Genomic DNA, 20,639 nt, shown 5'->3' with positions numbered 1-20,639 from the left:
GCTTCTCAGTTACTCATCACACTCAGATGTGTCCAGTAGGTAGCACTGTGCCAGTCTACTAGTAACACAAATTACAGTAGTTCCCCTCCCCCCGGCAGTGTTCTCACTGGTATGAGAGAAAATGTTCACAAGATAGGGATTTCAAGCCTTGGAACTAATATTAGAAATGACCTAAAAACATGGGGACATTTCCATAGAAATCATCAGCGATAACTACTAAGCTTCTCTGCCTCTGACCTTCTTCCTTTGTTTTTTGTTACTGTTTGTTTTCTATGCGAGTCTTCTTCCAAATCATTGTTGTGCAGCTTCTTTTCTTTACTGATGTTTTATATTGGCTCGTGCATTATCTGTTGCTTCAAAGAAAACTCTTAATTTTAGTGGTGGCAGAGATGCTACCAATCCTGTCCCTGCTCCAGCAAAGGACTCTCTATGAAAAGCAAGAGACACTGGAAACACAAGCAGAAAAGGGAAACACACAGAACCATACATCTTAGAAACGAGTTTTGGGGAAAGAAGGTGGGAACACGTGGAGCAGTTTGGGGAGCCACAGAGGGTAAAACAACATCAATATTCATCTTTTAGCAGCGCTCATACTGCCCTAAGAACATATCCAACCTTGGAAACACAAGACAGCCTCTAACGCAGTGGTTCCCAAACTGGGGTTCATGAACCCTCGGGGGTTCACGAAATGTTACAGGGGGTTCTCGGGGAAAAATTCCCTAATGGCAGACAGAGCTGTCCTTAGGGGCCCCGGGCAGCACGGGACCAGCAGCCCGGAGCCCCTGGACTTCCAAGAGCTAAGCAGATCAAAGCAAGCATATCTATCACACTGAGGAGATTTAAACTTCAAGACTCCTTATAAGAAATGGAAAGGGAGGTGGATATTTTTTGCTGTTTTAAAAATTAAATAGGCAGCTAGTATTGTTTTTAAAATTATTATGAAGAACAAGTTTAAGCTTTGTTGTAACGTGTGTTGTTTGCTTGAACTGCTTAAGACCTGAATGCTTGTATAAGGGGAACTCTTTGAGTTGGCTTCTTAGATACCTTCATGCTGTTTCACATCTGATACTCCTTGATGAAACATAGGAGCCTTGTCTTATAACAGGCTTATTCAAAGTGATACAAGCTACGAAAGTGAGATCTTGGAAGAGTGTTGCCGTTTTCATAATGTAATAAAAATACTGTAATGATAAATAATAATTAATAATAAATTGTGTGTAATAAGCATGTCACAAAAACAAATTTTATATTTCCAAGATCACTGCTTTTATAATTTATACTCAGGTAAAGGAGAAAAACCCTGGAAATATTCTTTTTTAGGAGGGGGTTCGCGAGACTTGACATTTTGGTGAAAGGGGTTCACAGGTTGTTAAAGTTTGGGAACCACTACTCTAGCGAAAGGAACAGGCACAGCAGCGTCTGGGGTTATAAGCACAAAAGCAAGTTGTTCATTTCACTGACTGTCATGAGGAAACTTTGTGAGTGAGGAGGGCAGAAGGGAAAGAATTTGGTCTTCCCTGGGTATTTCACAAGGAGAATATTCTGCCTAGTGATCAGTAGAAGAGGGAGATCTGTAGACTTCAGAATTATGGAGATTCAACAGAGGAAAAAGCAAGTCTCTATAGCAAAAATATATACGGGCAAGTGTTACATAGCATGTGTCTAAAGTTGGGAGCGCTTACAAGCCAATGCAGTGATACAATCATGACTGTATATAGCAACTCTCAGGGAATTGATAACACTATGGCAATTCCTTTACAAGTGATGCTTTCTAATAATTATAGGCCAGATTCTGATACGTGTAGTCCAGCTTAGTAGTACCCTACTTTATGAGTAAGGGCTGATTTCAAATGGGATGCTTCATAGAGGAAGGAACTATTGACTCAGACTATTAGAATCTAGCCCTACATAAATAACTTCTGGCACAGTGTAATAGCATTTAAACTACCAGCGGAGTGGTTCACGTTCCCAGCATTGGTCAGGCCCTTCAGTCAATGATACCTGCAAAAATTCCCAGTATTTTACCCAGCAACAGGAGAGGGGAGATTTTTGCTCTAATTTCACAAGTTGTGCAACAACTTGCACTGTCACAATGCGAGTACAACACTTAATCCAATAAAGCATGCCAGGAATGTTTAAAATCCAGGCCTTTGGGATTTCCTCTTCTATAAATGCACTGCAGTTAGAACCAAAAATAGCTCTGAGATATGAAATACTGAACCCACTGGAGCTACACACTGGTGAATCATTCTCCCCTATCCCCCATTTTAGGTGGGAGATCACCACAGGTGAATGGAGAGGTATGGCGTGCATGGAGCCTAGCAATGGGAACAGATGGAAGGTACAAGAGAGTAGAATTATACCTTACGAAAAGAGAATCTAAGCATTTGCTCATCCAGAACATAAATTGGGAACAGTCTATTGGAGACATGAGGTTTCTGTCATTTAATGCAATGCCTTCTCTTTATTCTTGGAAAAAACCCTGCCGTTTCTATTTAAAAGGCAAAGGATATCAAAATACTATTTCTTTTCTGGCTTTCTATTGCCTGCCACCAGATAACCATCTAGAAAAGTTGAGGGAAGAGAAACAGGATAAGGGGATAGCAAAAGCATTGGCAGGTACTCATACAAAGATGAATCCTGCTTGCACAGACACTTTGAAAACTCTTTTTCTTTGGTTTCTCAGCAAATGCAGTAGCCATATGACTGGCAACAGCTTTCAAAACAAACCCCAAACCATCAATCCACAATCACTGCAAAATTGTCAAGTGTTGGAAATACATCCTTTCTGCTTTTCTTTAGAGAGAATCCACTTAAACCTTTATGCTTGTTAATAGCTTATGAGAAGCCGGAGATCTGCAACAGTTACAGCTACATACCATGCAAATCTCATTCGGACACTGTCATTGTCAATCCTGCCTCCTGTGCGGGAAGCATGTCAAAGGGAAACAAAATAGAGAGTGTGCTGCAGCACTTGACACCACCTCCTCCCCCTGCTTGCAGGGCTGAGTTAGTTCAGAGCCTTCCTGGCTGAATGGTATTCTCTTTTCGAACAGCCCCCCATCACCACCACCCAATGCTTGAGGAAAGCTTTGATGTCTTCAGGGGAGAAAAGCAAACCCTCTTTATCTGTCGCTCTGAACGATTGCTAAGGCATTGCCTTTGTGAAACACTCCAAAGAAACAGTCTGCCATCAGCCCATTGTAAATGCATGCACGTTACATGCAGAAATACCTTGTAAAATATACGGATATGCATCGGTGCAGGATGAATGGAATAAAAGGAAGCAGCTCACAGAGAATATCCCTTGAGGGGCTGCCATGGCTAGTTTCAAAAAGGACTGTTCCTGCCAACATTCTGTGGGATTTCTCCAGCACAGGCTTCAGCTGGCTGACTGCGCTATAATCTCAGTCGGAGACGGACGATAGCCTTCGAAGAAGCATAAGGCTTAAAAGGGCAAGAGAGCCAGCGTTCCCATCTTTTCAGGAAGCTTTGGGGATAAGCTGGGATAGACATCAGGAGATATTTCTGCCCCCAGCAGTGTGTGTGAGAATGTGAGTTGGAAAACAGACCGCAGTCCTACTCAGATGCTTTCTATCAGCTTATCTGAGGCTTTAAAAGGGCACCCTCTCTGTATTTCATAGTGCCTCTTAGTACGAGGCCAACTCGGTGGACTTGCATTAGTTTATCATGTCCTGAATTCTTGGTATCAGAGCGTCACACTAGTGCCAGAGGAAGTTACCTACACTCAGTGATTTCTGATGCACAAGGCACTGCAGCATGCGTGGAACAGACAATTGCACAGTAGTGCTTGATAGAGAGAATATCACTGTCACACACGCACACACCCTTCCTTATACCTCTGGCAACACATGAGAGAATGGAGAGTCTGTAGTAAGCAAAGCATCATTTCCAACCACAGCCCCCCACGACCACCCCCAAATGCCAATATGGTGCTGCCATCGTTTTACGTCACCCCATCCTTCCATTCCCTGCTCATGATCCACCATGGGAAAATTCAGATGGAGTTACTGAAGATAGGCACTCCAACAAAACACCTTCCCATGCAGAGATCTGGATGGGGCTACTTTGAAACAAGAGGAACTCCCTTTCTCTTCTGCCTTGCCAATCAAGTCACTTCATTTTTACATGGGTAACAGCATTCATGATCCACATCCCTGACCGTGCTCCCTCAATCAGCCTCCAAACCCCTCACTTTCCTGCGCCTGGCAGAGAAACACCCACTAGGTGGCTTTTACCAGCTGCTTTATCTATTAAAATGATGATGTAGAGATGCACGCACATACATGCCATCATGTGTGCTCCAGTGACGCGTGAGTATTGGGTAAATCCAGGCCACAGAATAACAACCTCAGATAACCCAAACTAGACGAGGCAGGCATTGCATTCTACCCATAGCTCAGAGACATTCACACAAGGACCCACAACTGCTGGGGAAGAAAAATCACCTGCAGACTCCTGATACAGGGCTTAATGCTGCAAGGTGCTGATCTAAAAGATCACTTAACCATATGCTTAACTTTAGCCATGTGAATAATCCCTCTGACTTCAATGAGTCTATTCATGTAGTTAAAGTTAACCATTGTATTCAGGTAGTCAAAGGCATACATACAAGTGACCTTTTGTTCAGTATGTTTTGCCCTATATCGGTGTTGCGACCTACCTGTGTAGAACACAGGGAAACGGGAGGGTAAGGAGGGTACCTAGATTACCTTGATCCTGACTTACCACAACCAAAGAAAGATTGGCCTAGACATTGCTTACATCCAACTTTCAGTGCTCACAAATTGGAGGAAACAATATAAAAAAACAAAACTTTCAATACCCAATGTTTCCCCCCCACCCCTTACTAAAAAAAGGGGAAACAAAGGCAAACAGCTCCCAGTCTCAGATGCATACTCACCCAGAAGAGGAGGTTGAAGACAAACATTAGGTACTTGATGCACTGCAGGCAGTTGTGAGCCATGCTGCACCTCTTCAGCTCTAGGAGAAAAATAAACGAGAGATCCAGGTAAAAGACAACGTACTTGTTCCCCTTGGGGGACGTGTACTTAGCCTTGGTGGCTTTAGGGCCCGGGTTGGTGTGGAATCCAAAAAATGAGTTGCTGGCGGCCCCAAACTGGCCGCCATACATGCTGCTGTAGCGACGGAAGGCGCCATTTGGAAAACTGTAATCCTTGCTGTCCAAAGAAGGACTCCTGTGATAGGTCGATTCATCGGTGCTAGACCTGCGCATGGTGACTTCCGATTGTTCCACAGTTACTACTGATGTGATAGTTGTTGGATGTTGGCGGTGGGGGGCAATACGTTTATTTATTTTTTCCTCTCTCCTTATCCCCCTATTGCTTTGCACCAGCTGTTCTTTGGTCTGCCATTCTGTCAAGGAGTTAAGTGTGCTGTAAAGTAGAGGTTGGCAAACTGGAGTCTGCTCAGCCAGGAGTTAGGGAACAGCGTGCTTCCGTGTGAGAGAGACTTCTGAACAAGTAAACATTCCCTTTGGTTTCACGCTTTCCCCCCCCAGCCCGCCCTACCACCAAAAAGCAAATGAAGAGACAGAGATATACTGTACCCAAAGCAATTAATTTTAAAAAAAGGAAGTATGATCTCGCTTTTGTCGCAAATGCCATATAAAACCCTGGCTCCACATGCTAAAAACACACGAGAGGGAAGGTGCACAGACTTGTGGGCAAGAACAGAAATTATCCAAAAGGCAAGCAGCTCCCATGCCCCATTCCTCTTTGCCACTTTGCTCTGCCCTGAGATGCTCAGCTCACTTTAAAGATCCCTGTTTCTCCTCACACAGTCAGAGCCTATGGTAAGTGAGCCACGGAGCTTCATTCACAGTGCTGCTGACACTCCTCTGAGACTCCAGTCCAATCATGCTCTCTGCTAGTATACAGTCACAGCTCTGTGGTCCATCCCTGCATCTGAAGCGAGAGGCAGAGAGAATGAGCGTTCTTACTGTATCTCATGAATGCCTGCTCAGCATTCTCTCCGGCTCCTGCCCTCCCCCAGCCAATCAAAATTACCCTCAGACAACATTACTCCGCACCACCACTACCTTGTTTAAAATAAAAACCTCCCCTTGGTTTCTTCTCAGCAAATCCAACATAAGCTGCTTTTAACCAATCACTGCACAGGTGGAGGGACTACAGTATGTATCTTAGATTTAACCAGGTCCATTCCCCTGGGTAATTCTATTCTCTATCAGTCCTGTGTACATCAAAGCTTGGAGCAGGTTTTAATCATCCTAGCTGCTAGTGGCTTCTCCGATTTGTAGTTCTCAGCAAAGAGCAACTGAATTTAGATTTGGTCTGAAATGCAATTGGTCCTGCAAGGATTGGTATGCATACATTACACATCCAGATTCACAGGCACACATATAGAATGTGCTGCATATGGCATACACATAGAGAGTGCTATAGATGACAGCAAATGTATTTATTAATCCACTTATGACTATTTATCAGATTTTAGACCCAAAAAATCATGAGAGTCCCATGGATATATATTTGTTTTTGCAGGAGATGCTATTAAAACTCACTTGCCTGAAAACTGGTTTGACCTATCTATTATGTTTACTCAGTGTGGGGACTTCTCTTTTTACTTTTTTTCAAATCAGTATCCATCTGACTTGTCACTCAGTTTAAGGCTATTTCATTACATTTGCTTCTCTACCTACCTATCTGTTTTTCCATACCCAATCTATTGGGTTGGTGTCACGCTCTGCGTGTGGGGCTCACCTCCCCACAACTGGCCCAAGTTGCTCTAACACTTCAGCAACTAGTAGAAAATCTTTCACACAATGCAACTTTCTCAGAGAGGAAGGATGTGCTTGTAATTAAAGCATTGGACTAGAACGCAGGAGAGCTAGACTCAATTCCCTGCTCTGTCACATATTCCCTGTGAGACCCTGGCAAGACGTTTTTGATTTCCTTCTGCCTCAGCTCCCCATCTGTAATATTAACACCTCATTTCTGCCATCCTTTGTCTTAGCAATTTATATTGCAAGCCCTTGGGGCAGGGACTGCCCCTTACTATGCATATTGGGGCAGGGTGAAGAGGTGGCTGGCTGATATTTTTAAAGATTTGTTCATGTGAAGAAATAGGCCAAATAAAACCAGGTCATGCGCGCGCGCGTGCACACCTACACACACACACACACACACACACCAATCAATGTATTTAGCAGCAAAGTTGCCTTTCTTAGTTCATTCCTGCAAACAAGCCCCTGATTCAGTTCATTTATAAATCGTGAAGACTTCCATTCATCTTCTTCCCCAATATATAAATATACAGCACACACCTGCTGCTAGTATTAGAGAGAAAGCACTGCATTAGGTGCTAAGAACATTCCAACTCTGACTCTTAGCCCACACGCCTCTACAGCCTTGTGTAAGTCATCACTTTTTTGTACCCCAGTTTCCTTATCTATAACAACAAAGATATTTCACAAGTGGGGCTCTTTCAGGCCTACAGCAGCTGTCCTTCCCTTTCCTTACAGGTACAAACTCCATCCCCAATATAAACTCCTTCTCATCTAGGATACGCAAACAGTCCAAAACAAACAATCCTTCCAGCTCTGAGTTCTGATTCACCACTTACTTCTCCTGTAGCTTCCCTCTCTGCTTCCGTCTAGGTATGTAAGGCAGGCTGACCCATTTGGCTGATGAGCTCAGCTGCCTCAACCTTACAGAACCTTAACCCTTCCCTACCTGGTCCCTGATTGCTGCAGATAAGCCCAGGAGAGGATGAAAATTTGAATCATCTGACTTCTATGAGGTGGCCCCAGCGTCTTCGTAAGACACAGATCGGTAGTGTACCCTGTCCATAACAATACCGACCCACCTCACAAAGGGATGATGGGGATTAATTAATGTTTGATATTTTTTTTTTTTAGATAAAGAGTACTTAAGTATGGTAACAGCCTCTGCATGACCATCTCAACACAAATTGTTTGCTATCATCATTTAATTCTAGTTGTTTCTTTTTAAACCACTTTGCTCATACCAAACATATCTAGGTGCTGCTGATGCACACATCCACTTGGTGCAGCCCGATGTACCTGGCGTCTCTCAATATCCCAGAATGAGGGTAGGGTGACCAGATATCTAGGTATTTAGGTGTTTGTCTCGATATTTCGCGGTATTCCTTTTTTTTTTTTGCTCCGCCGGTGACCCTCCCCCCCATGTGTCCTGATATTTTCTTCCTCTCGTCTGGTCACCCTAAATGAAGGTAATGATAATCCAAAGGGAATTTCCCCATGCATTTTAGAAGCAGGCTTTCTGTGCCTCTGCCCATGCCATCCAAGTTTATCCTCACAGGGGTCCTGAGGAAACTCAGGGATTTTAATAATTAAAGCTCCCTTACTTCCCATCTCGGTGCTGTATAGAGCAAATTCCATGCTCCAAGCAGGGAAACCCACAACCACTTCACCTAAAACAGCCCGAAAAGACATCCATGGGAAAGAGTGAAGCACCTCTGCAGCAATCCCCACCTCTACTGACATGGGGGATGGGAGAGTGGTGTAGGACGGAGGAAAGATTAGCTTTCTGGTTAAAGGAGTGGACTGAGAAGGAGAAAATCTGGATTCAATTCTCAACTCTTCCACAGACTACCTGTGTGACCTTGCACAAGTCATTTGGTAGCTTAGTTCATCTTCTGCAAAATAGGGGTAACAATACTTCCCAAGCTCACAGGGGTGCTGTGAGATTAAAATAATGTCTGAGAGGCACTCAGCTACTGCTATGATGGGGCCATATATGTGTGGCCACATGCACCACTGTATTCACCCACTACTGTAATAACCGTTGTACAAAATATGCCTTGTGAGGTATCATTTGAAAACTAATAACTGGCTGGTCAACATAATCATGGTGAAATGTGTGTAGCAACATTATATGTGAAGTTATGAACATAAGTTGAAATCATGACCGAAGTGCATTCACCACTTGGAGAATGAGTAAACCTGCTTCTCAAAGTCAAAGGACAAGCTGACACCTTGCCAAAGCTGATGGGCAATCACCTAACAGATGGAAACAGATCTGCATCTTAGCGAACAACAGCATGGAATCTCTTTCAGCACTTTGGGGGGGCAATGGACCTAATAGATCTGGACTGTCCAGGAGAGGGCTGGACAGTGCTGCACACACGTTTTTTGGGGGAAATCCCGGACTGGGAGTGTGTTTGGGTCATCTTGCAACTAGTAACCAACGCTGCTGGGAGCCAGAGTGTGACTGGTGTTGCTGACAGGCTGCCGGTGTCAGAGTTGCTGGACCAGGGCCATGGCTATACACAGACACTCAGGGTGTGACCTGCATGCTGTCTGGGAGGAGCCCAGGTTGGGAGCTACAGCAGCAAAGCATTGTGAGGCATCCCAGGTTGCAGGGCAGGGATGATACTGCCCCTCACTGGTCTGGATTGCAGCCCATAATGTCATAGTATGTAAATAAAAAGAACTACCAAATTAAAAGAATGGAGTGGTGTATGTAGGTTGCTAAGCACTGCCCCTTTCTTAGGGGTCAGCAAACACCCATGTGCCTCCGGGATGTACAATGTGAGTGAGAAGTGATTCACACCATTTAGCACACACCCCTTGTGAGCCTACAGAAATGCACACGATTATAAATGAAGCAATATAAAGAAAAACTAGATATAATGCCTCTCATACTCTGCTGAAATAGTGTCATGTCACCATTTATTAACAACAATGGTGCCCCACAGTGTTTCCAGAGTGTAACAGGGACCAGTTTAACATCTCCATTATAAACCCTGTTTCTGAGGGGCTCAAAACTAGTTCATTTTCACTGGCCTCCAGATGTCACATTATGTGCAAATGCCATTCATTAAAACAGATTTGACCCTCCCTCATGGCAAGAAATCAATCGCCCAATAAAAATAAACAGCAAATTCTCAAGCTTCTTTTCCCTCCTCCTCCTTTCCCCGCCCACTTCCCAACCTAAGGTCATGGGGAACAGGAAGGAACCTGACACTCTTGAGAGGATGGCACAGCACAAATATTAAAACCTGCCACACAATCAGTCCTTAATGCACATATGTGGATTTATTTATAAAGCCAAGATGTGAAGCAGAAGAAAGAGTTTCTAAAAGTGGCTCCTGGGTAATAAATAATAAACAACATACAGGGCTACCTTTCAGACAGGAGTCTTTCCACACTGAAGTGGCCAGACATGGGCTAGTGCCAGTGCACCCCAATATGAAGGATGGTTCCACCTCAACCTTCACCACCCCAGTGACAATATAGCTCACAGTATTGGCAGCTCTTTTAAGGCAGCATTTCTCAAATGCGGCCACCAGGGGCTTTTCTTGCAGCCACAGCCTCCTGGGCTGTTGGGGTGGGGAGGGGAAGTAGCGAGTGGCCCCTCCCCCCCGAGGTTGCTCCTGGATGCACTGTCTTGGTGTTGATTGCTGGGGCGCCAGCAGGGGTGGGGCCCTGCCCCCCCTTTGGAGACACCTGGGGCACAGTGTTGGAGAAGCAGGCAGCCAGTGAATTCCCCACCTTCCCAGGGGCGGTTGGGCTCAGTCTTCAGCCCTGGAGTGGTGGGGCAGCATGCTCTGGCCACAGGTCTTCGGGCTCCAGTCCCCCACTGCCTCCCCCCCATCCACTCCATTCCTCCTGGCCTCTGCTGCCTCCCCCGACCGCCCCCCCCCCCCCACCCATCCAGGGCTTAATTTGTCCCAAGGCTTAACAGGGCTGAGTAAATCTGTTGTAAAAAGCAATACTTGTATGTCTGTTAACATCACTTTTCACAGCCGCACTCTGTGGCCACCAAAAAATTTGTCCCAAGAACCCCTGTTTTAAGGCATCTTTTTGGCAGGGAGCTTGCTATTCTCTCTTCCGTCTAATATCTATCTGTTGCTCACTATCAATATACAGTAATTCAGTGGCTGATAACATGCACATATAGAATCCACCTCTTTTTGATCAATTCTGTTCTAAATTAGAAATTCCTGCAGGAGACGGGAAGAAGTTTTGCACCTCAAATGCAGAGCCCTATAGAAACAGCATTGCCATCAAAGGGCTAGATTCTGAATTGGACTGTGTGCCCGCATTGGCAATTTTAGCAGCTAGACTTTCAGTTTAAAGAGGCTAAGCCATGGATATTAGAATGTAAGTGATGCTCTGATAGGGGAGGGGAGGGGAGAACAGACATTCTAGAGGTTTGCTCAACTATTTGAATTTACCAGTCTTTTGGTACCCAAGCGCCCTAACTTTTTTTTTTTTTTAAGAGCTACTGATGCCAACAAAACTTTGAAAAACATTCAACTCAGAAGCAATTCCACTTATATAGTAGATATGTTTTCTATAATTATCTTTCCTTATAAATTAAGGAAATTTGCATGAAAAAGGATATTCACTTAACAGCTCTTCCTCTCCTCCTGCTGATATACACCTGAAGTCATGATCTTTGGTTCATGGCATAATTAGTTGCTATGGAAATAATAAAATCATAGATAGAGAGAAGGTATTTTGGGCATGATTTGCAATGGCCTTTATTTATGCATGTGCAAAGTTGCATACGCAGGAATTGGCCCACTTTTTATGCACATTCACCTACGTGCAAAGGTGAAGTGCAAATGTGATGGAATTTACACCCACAACCTCAGCTGGGCACATGGAATTTGCTCATGACAATTCTAGCACCTGCAAGCCCAAACAGCAGTGCAAAGAAAGTAGAGGAGCTGATGTGTGTGTGCACGAGCACAGTGCTTGCCCCTAAGCCCAGTGGGATCAGTGCAAAGACTATCTTTGACAGAGGATTTTGGATCAGGCTCAAAGTTCTATGTGCATGACTTGCAGGCCTCCTTTTCCATATTGGGCCCTTTAAAGTTTCTTGTACATTTCTCTGTTAACACAGGATTTTTCCCTGGGGGTTTTAGTGCTTTGTGCTGTCTAATATTTAGTGGTCCAAGTGAGGAGCTTCCACAGTTTCCCTAGGAATAACTATTTATTTTTATGTCACGAGCAGAGAGGATTATTGCTTCAGATGGGGGATAAGCAGCTCGAGCAGATGAACTCTTAAGAAGCAAAAGACCAGTTCTCCTGCCAATGCCCTCAGTAATAAAGAGCAAAGGAATAGAAATGCAGATCACGCGACATTCTGTATAAGCTGAGTTGTTGCCCAAAGAGAATCTTTGCCAGACATTTCCATGCAGAGTCAGCAGCACTGTACAGCACCAGTGCAATATATGTGGTAGCTTTCTTAAAATTAGGTTGCATCTTCTAACCTGAAAGATCAGCTGAGGTTCAAAGAAATAGCACTTCAAACACAGAGCCAGTACACATGCTCCTGCTGTCTAGTACAAAGTGATGAATCAGACCTAAAAACCACTGTAACTGCCCACCGGCATGGTAACTTGAGATAGTAGGTATTTTAAAGCAGCTGTGAAAAGGGAAAAAGAAACACCATTGGTTTTTAACAAAGATAATCATTTGTTGTATCCTAGCCAGCATATAATTTGCATTACTCTCAATACTGCAGCTGCAGAACAGTAAGTTCAAAATTAACTGTTTGCTTCCATGCATCTTCAAAAACATACATTTAAAGCCAACATTTTCGAAAAGCCAAAAGTTAAGCTCCTACATCCATACGCAGGCTCCCAAAATAAGTTTCAAAAGCAATGAGTACCCAGACGTTCTCACTGATTTTAATGTAGGGTTACCATATTTAAAAAATAAAAAAAGAGGACACTCCACGGGGCCCTGACCCCGCCCCTTTCCCACCCCCGGCCCGGCCCCGCCCCAACTCCGCCCCGTCCCCAAAGTCCCTGCCCTAACTCCGCCCCCTCCCCTGAGCGCTCCGCCCCCAGACCCTGCGCCCCCGGCCGGTGCTTCCCTAGCGCAGCTGGAGCCCGGGAGGGGAAGCGCCCAGCTGGGGGCGCAGGGTCTGGAGGCTGCCCGGCAAACCGTGAAGCCGGTAGCGCTCGGGCTTCGGGCAGCCCCCATGCCTCCGGACCCTGCGCCCCCGGGGCCCGGGAGGGGAAGTGCCCGGCCGGTGGCTCAGGATCCGGAGGCATGGGGACTGCCCGAAGCCAGTAGCGCTCGGGCAGCTCGGCTCTTAAACAGAGCCGAAGAGTCAGGGGAGGAGCACAGCAGCCGGAGCCCGGGAGGGGAAGTGCCCAGCCGGCGGCTCAGGGTCCGGAAGCATGGGGGCTGCCCAAAGCCGGTAGCGCTCAGGCAGCTCAGCTTTAAACAGAGCAGAAGAGTCGAGGTAGGGAGCACAGCAGCCGCGGGAGGGGAAGTGCCCGGCCGGCGGTATTTTTCCCGGACATGTTCGGCTTTTTGGCAATTCCCCCCGGACGGGGGTTTGATTACCAAAAAGCCGGACATGTCCGGGAAAAAACGGACGTATGGTAACCCTATTTTAATGGGAGTTGCTGGGTGCTTGGCACTTTTGAAGATCAGGTCACTTAGGCCCAAATTCAGCGAAACACTTGAGCATGAGCTTAATTTGCAATTCAGTGGAACCGTGGGCGGCGTGTGAACTGCAAGCTGGGGGAGGCTACCCCCTACCCCTTCCACTCGAGGCCCTGTCCCTTGCATGCACCTCCCCCTGTCGGAGCGCAGAGCCCCTCCCTACTGTGGCCACCAGTCCCTGCCCCAGGCTAGCCCCCTCAGCCCCAGAGTGCTGGGAGGATGTGGGGGGGTTGCAGCCGCGTGCCGCCTGCCCTCCTGGCACTGGGGAGCTGGGGCCGTGCCCACCTGCCCTCCCGGCACTCCAGAGCTGGGGGGGGCTAGCCTGGGGCAGGGGCCGGTGGTGAGGGGCTCCCAGCTCCGGCAGGGGGAGGTGCATAGAAGGGGCGGGGCCTTGGGCAGAAGGGGTGGGGCTGGGGGCTAGCCTCCCCCAGCCTGCAGTTCACACACCAGGGCCACCGCACAGGGGGACTGGAGCCACACTGCCACATGCAGAGCAGGCAGGAAGCAGGAGGGAGGAACCTGGGGGCTCCGCGTGAGCAGGGCCTTGCCTCGCTGTTTGGGGAGGCACAGCCTCCCCAGTCTATGGTACCCGCCGCCCATGAGTGGAACTACTCGTGTGCATAAAGTTAAGCATATACTTAAATGCTTTACTGAATCAGGGCCATATTTAGGGGTGTGATCCTGTGATTTTCAAAAAAGTCCAGCTGGTGCCTAACTCCCTTAGGCTCCTTTGAAAATCCCAGATGAAATATAAATAAACTTCTGTTTTTAAAAAGGACTTGAACTCCTGTGGGGAGCTACAGTTTCTTTTTGACTCGGTCTTTTCCATTTGAAAGATAGTAACTTCTGAGGATAAGTAAAAGAACATTACTTTTTATAGGCAGCTAAGCCAAAATATTACGGAGGTTCTACAGCACCTATCCAGAATGTAATCCTTATAAAGCAAGCTTCACCGGAGAGCGTTTAAAATTAAACTGAAATATGAAACAGTCTGCAGCAAATTAAATGGCTTAAACAGAGTATTTGGAAAGGAATAATAAACAAAACACTAGGTGACTATTAAATTTTAATATGAAACGGCAATGCACCTGTTTAAGGAAAATGTGACTAGCCAGATATATACAATGCCATCAGCTATTATCCTTTCTTCTTGATGTATAAGGAACCATGGAGGCTTATCTCATCCTAAACACTGACAGTAAACAGCAGGGGTTCTTTTTCCCTGACATCTCTGTAGACACTCAAGCAAAAAAGGGGGAACTCCTGCTACCTGAGAAATGTTATGTGCAGGCAGGGGCATGAGCTTTTGTCTTCTGACTCCCCATACTTAGCATACAGAACAATGAGAAATCAGATCCGGCTTTAGACGCAGAATCAGCAGAGAAGCTTCAGAATAAAATATTGCAACTCACCGCACAATGTAAGTGCTTGAAAATGAAAACATTTAAATTCACAAAATATTTAGTTTTAATTATAACAAAGATATTTAGGACCCAATTCTCTGCTGGCGTAAATTGACCCCACTGAGGTCCCTCTTCTCCTAAATGTTATCCACTCTCTAGCTGCCAGGTCAGCTAAGCTGCTGTGCCCAGCTTCTGTCCCTGGAGGCAACCTGTTCTATCACCTAAGCAATATGAGGGACCTCAGGCAAATCTGAAAAGATCTGGTCTATTTACAAATCTTTAATTAATTCCTCTCAGATGGAGGCTGAGATGTCACTCTCCTTGCCCCTTCCTTCCTTTTCTTTCCATTCCTTTATTTTTTTTGTTCTTTTCGTCTTTCCCTCTCCTTTTGGGAGAAAAAAAACCAATAAAATATAAACAAAACAAACGGACCCAGCTACATTTAAATCACTGGATCAGCACCCACCTATTTACATCAGCACACAGATGACCTTTAACCTTATATTCCCCTGTTTAAATTTCTTACTTGACTGTTAGACACTAAAGACTTTTATGTTGTTACTCAATGAGGCCTCAATTCTGCCAACTTAAGTTAAATAAAAAGCATGCTAAGTCCATGCCTATTCACCAAAGCAGTTAAGCCTATGTTTAACTTTAACCACAGACTGAAGTATCAATTGAAGTCAGTGTAACTTAAGCACATATTTAAATGCTTTGCTGATTAGAGAAGAGCTAAAGCATATACATTTATTGAACAGGTGCCTAAGAGGAATTTTCAAAATATTCCCCCATTTTGAATATTTGCTGAAATTCTGAATTTGGATAGAAAAACAAAACAAACATAGTGTATAAAAAACTAAGCCACTGCACTCTCAGGGTCAACCCCGCAACCACAACGCAGTTGTTACTTTGTTAGATGTATGGCCATTCCTCAGGGTGGCCATAGGTAGGTTGGTTTGTTACTTGTCTTCATCAGACCATTATGAATTAAACAAGGAAGTTGTCTGAGGTTGTTTCCCTGCAAATGACATTGTCAGGGATGGCAGGGAATGGAGACTGAAGAATGCACAGTGATCACCCATTCACTTCCTTGATTTACAACTTTTTCCTTTCTCTAACTGTATATTTTATCAAGTCTCCCAAAATTCCCACAGCAAAATATGCAGCCAGGGCATCACAGTAACGGTTCTGAACGTTAAACGTTATGGGTCAGATCCATCTCTGGCCGCTCCAGGCCAATGGGGGCTGCGGAAAGGGCGGCCAGCACATCCCTCGGCCTGCGCCGCTTCCCGCAGCCCCCATTGGCCTGGGACAGCGAACCGCGGCCAGTGGGAGCCGCGATCGGCCGAACCTGCAGATGCAGCAGGTAGACAAACTGGCCCGGACCGCCAGGGGCTTTCCCTGAACAAGTGGCGGCCCGACTTTGAGAAGCACTGGCCTGGACCATCTCCATTCTTCCAATTCTCGGAGGACCCAGCTATAGAGATGCTAGAAACAAACCTTCCCTGGTTTCTTAGCAATCTAGACTTGAGGGACAGTGGCTATTTTTTGTGACTATCACAGAGGACAAAAAGGCTACTGTACTAGGAAGCCAATCCAAAGTTCATTGAAGTCAATGAGAGTCTATCCATTTACCTCAACAGGCTCTGGGATAGGCTACCCTCAGTTACACCTGTGCAGCCCCCTTAGCAGAATTCTCCCCTCAGTTAGACACACAGATCTCACTGCCAGGGTGTGGTATAAGCGTATCAGACTGGGATTAGTTACACAACTATCAGACTAGGTTTATAACAATCATGCAGCCCCAGTGATGCCTGTGCAGTTAAATTACTGTGGACAAAAGCCGCATTTTAACAAGCCTTGTAATTCAACAGGAAGGGCAGTCATCTGCTCCCGAGATTTCCATTTGGGGGTATAACCTCTGCATGTGACGGGGGCAGGGGAAGCAGAAGGAATGAGTTTGGAGGCTCACCCGGTTGCCACAGAATCAGGATACTCACAGGACTGGTGAAGATCAGGCAGACATGTGAGGGATGTGACAAGTTCTTAAACCGCGGGGGTGGAGAGGAGAGGAGGGGCTGGAATTGTTACTCTATTTGTGAGTGCCCTTTGATGGCCTGCCGACAGCGTGGAACTGACAACACTCCCAGAGGAGCCATGTGTCCACTCCTCCCACTTCAGCCGATGCAAGATACTGTACTAGGATGACAGCTGCCTCGCCCCTCATCCCCTGCATAATAACCATCTGAAAGGCTTCAGTAGAAACATACCCCCATTAAAATTCACCTTATCATACAAGATTCCTTATGGTTAAAACTTGCTCTAATGGCATTAACCTCATTCTCCTTGACAAACCTAGGGCACAAATTCCACAATCCCTGCACTACATGGGTAAATTGCTCCAAAGAGTCTCACCCTGGGATCTTTTCACTGCTGCAACATGCTCTATTTGGCAACTCCGAATGCAGCCATAAGCACTACATAAGCACCTGGCATGATCTCTCCTCGGCCTCACCAGTTCCTGGGTGTCGAACTCTGATAAAAAGGGAACCATGCCACAGTCAGCCTTGGCACAGGCTAATTTACAAATCTGATTTCCCTCAGCGTAGCTATTTGCATATCTTATAAACTAGTGTGTCGTTTCATTGGAAGCCAGTGTACCATAGCTTCATATCAGAGGGAGGTTTTTTTTCTTTTTTTAAATATTAGACACTCATTGATTGCAACTTGACAACTCTGGAGTCAATTAGATGATAAAGGGTCCATCACCTGTTGGTTAGCTCCAAATCTATAGAAAGTGACACAAGCGGCACAAAGAAATGCATACTTTACATGTCTTCTGGTCTTTTTAATCCCAAACTACAAATCACAAAATCCACATAACAAAAACCACAAATCAGAGGATTACACAGGAGGTTCCCCTTTCTCTGGCCCTAGGGATAGTCTGGTCTCAGCTGCTTATTCAAGCTCAGCAACAGACAGACTTCAAAACAACCTCTTCTCTTCTTATAGTCCCAGTGGTTCCCAATAATAAGATAACTGGCTTTAGCTCAACTTGGCAACATTCCCCCATGGCTGCATTCCCCAGCAAGCCTGTCTGGCACCCACTTGCAGCTCTCCACTTCCCCTGCCATAAAAGCAGGTGGGGGTTTATCCGCCTTGTCAAAGAGATAACCGCAAGGCTGGCCAGGCCACTGTGGGGCCTACCTTTACATCTGTTTGCAGAGTCCAAGTGCTTCTAGATCAGAGCTGACAACATTTAAAAGGTTCTTTTTCATTAAAAAATAAAATGAATAGAATGTAATATCATCATCCCAAAAAGTAACCCTACCATGCAAATGAGAGAGCAGGCTGGGCAGGAGCTGGCTGGTAAGTGCCCTAAGAGGGATTTAAGCCACTGACCCGTGCTGAGCATTGATGGGAAGGGGAAAACACATTCAGGATTGGGGAAAATAGTAGGGCATCAAGGCAGCTGCTCCTCTGTTACTAGACAGGCTGCCCTGGGGACTGAGGAAGGATGACCTTGTGGTTAAAACACCTGGCTAGGACTCAGGAAATCTGGGTTCAATTCTCTTCTCAGACACAAATCACTAAGTTTCTCTGTGCTTCAGCTCCTCCCAGGGGTAAAATGGGGACAAAATTGTTTCTTTCTCTATCTAGATTGTCAGCTCTCCATATGTTCATGTCCAGCACAATGAGGCCCAGATCTTCTTTGGGCCCTCTCTAGATGCTAGTTTAAAGGCTTGTCTACACAATGGGGTAATGTGCACTACAGGGGTGTGATTTCTAAAGCGCACTCCTGCGATGCACATTAATTGGTCCATGTAGATCCTGCTGATGCACACTAACGATTTCCTAGTGTGCTATAACGTATGTTACCTAGGTTATGGTGCACTAAGGAATCTTTAGTGTGCACCAGCAGTGTCCACATGGAGCAATTAATGTGCATCACATTAGTGCACTTTAGAAATCCCACATGCATAGTGCACATTACTCCACTGAGCGTACAAGCCCTTACACAAATAATATGAACAACAAATTGCAAAGTATCACCAGGCTGTTCTGAAAGGTACCCAATTGGAAATCCTTAAGCAGCAGTCAAGAACAGGAAGGAGGAGGAGGAGGAGGAAAAGGAAGGTAGGCTCTGAAGGAGAAAGCCACAGAGAGCAGTTCTTAGCCACTTGAAGCAGAATAACTGGAGAAGGGGTTGCAATGCAGTATTCTTCCAGCAGAGGATCCTGCATCCTAGGAGTTATGTGGGGGAAACATACAGACTGAAGATGGAGGAGGAAGAGACAGCAGTGACTTAGCAAGGGATGAATGTGTAATAGAAACTAAAATTGCTGGGTTCAGATGGTGCTATCACATTTTACCAATTTAATTTGTTTTAACACCCCTTTCCATTCCTGCATCCAGTGTGCCTGGTGCATGTGTCTGTATTAACGACAGCAGAAATATACACCAGCATCCATTCCAGTCTCTGCTCCATCCCGATTATCTTCTCTGACATACCATGATGCCTTAGATGGTAAAACAATGGGCTTTCTGGTACCACAGCACCGCTTCATCCCAGTTTGGAGACACATACCAAAGGAACTGAAATCAATATCACTGCCATGATTTAATTTAGTTTATTGACCATGTTAAGCTCTGTCAGGAGACAGAGGCTCCAGCAAGAAGACATGCTCTACTCTGCCTTCAGATGTTACATAGACTCCCTAAGATGGCTCAGGGCAACAGAGGTGTAGCACACAGCATTTCAAAGCAAATCACTTTGCAGTAATAACATTCAAACACTAAGGAGGCTTACAAGATTTTTTATTGTTACACTTCAAATAAAAAACACTTTCCATGTGGAAAATAAAACAGCTTTAAAAACAAAACAATTCAGTAGACCGTACCCTGGATGGCAATGCCCCCCCCAAAACCAGCGGCAGCACATTGGCATTTTTCCCAGGGTGGATAAAGGTACACTTTCATTCTTTGCAAGATGGATGAGGCTCTTTGGGGGTTATTCCAACCTCAGCAGTGTGGAGAGAGCTACTTACAGGGATCTAGACATACATCAGTAAAGGAGAGGGTGGGGTGGTGGAGGTATTCATTGGGATATATCCACACTTCAGTACAGGAAGGAGTTACCCACAGAGATATGTTCCCTTCTGGGTGGAGGCGTTACCCAGAGATGGTCACATGTCAGTAAGGGTTAGTAGTGCAGCCATGTCAAACTCAGACCCACAAAACCTTCACACATAGGGATTAAAGTAAGGGATAGGGCAGCAGGGTGCAATTCTGCCTTCCCTGATAATAGCATAGTTAACAGCTGCTCTTTTGGAATTCCCTCTCCTCCTTGCAAGGACTCCGATGAGCAGGGCAATGTGAGGGGAGAGCAGCTGGGGCTTTCCTAAACACTTTCTGCATCTCCAAGAGTCCTTATTTGTGGGCTTCATGACTTGTCTCTGTGTTCTTAGGCTGAAGGCAGAATGTTAATAGTTTCTAAATGGCAAATTAACCAGGCCCATCTGCCAAATGAATGCAGTAGTTTATCTCCTCCTGCTCCTAGATAAACCTCTAAGATAGAGGCCGGGGTAGTGGGGTTTCTTCCCAGGGACCTAGTAGCCTCCTCTTGCAAAACAGGCACACTCTTTGCTCAATGTCCATTAGCGGCAATAGCCAGAGGTGATGCTATTCCCACACTACAACTAATGGATTTTTGGCAAATAACTTTAGCAATAACCACAGCACACACAGAGTTCCCTCTTTGGCTGAGCAGAGCAGAG

The 20,639-nt window shown here is 45.6% G+C and overlaps 1 protein-coding gene across 1 annotated transcript in view; it reads right to left on the bottom strand.

Annotated features, from left to right (window-relative positions):
* TSPAN4 (tetraspanin 4) overlaps positions 1-5,257 on the bottom strand; it is a 308,572-nt gene extending 303,315 nt beyond the window's left edge. Inside the window, exon 1 of the mRNA XM_065404001.1 lies at positions 4,925-5,257. Within this exon, the coding sequence (XP_065260073.1) occupies positions 4,925-5,257 (333 nt within the window). The remainder of the gene's footprint in view (positions 1-4,924) is intronic.
* Positions 5,258-20,639: the final 15,382 nt, after the last annotated feature.

Source organism: Emys orbicularis, chromosome 4, assembly GCF_028017835.1.
Source record: "Emys orbicularis isolate rEmyOrb1 chromosome 4, rEmyOrb1.hap1, whole genome shotgun sequence".
NCBI lineage: Eukaryota > Metazoa > Chordata > Testudines > Emydidae > Emys > Emys orbicularis.
This window is presented reverse-complemented; position numbering and strand designations above follow the sequence as displayed.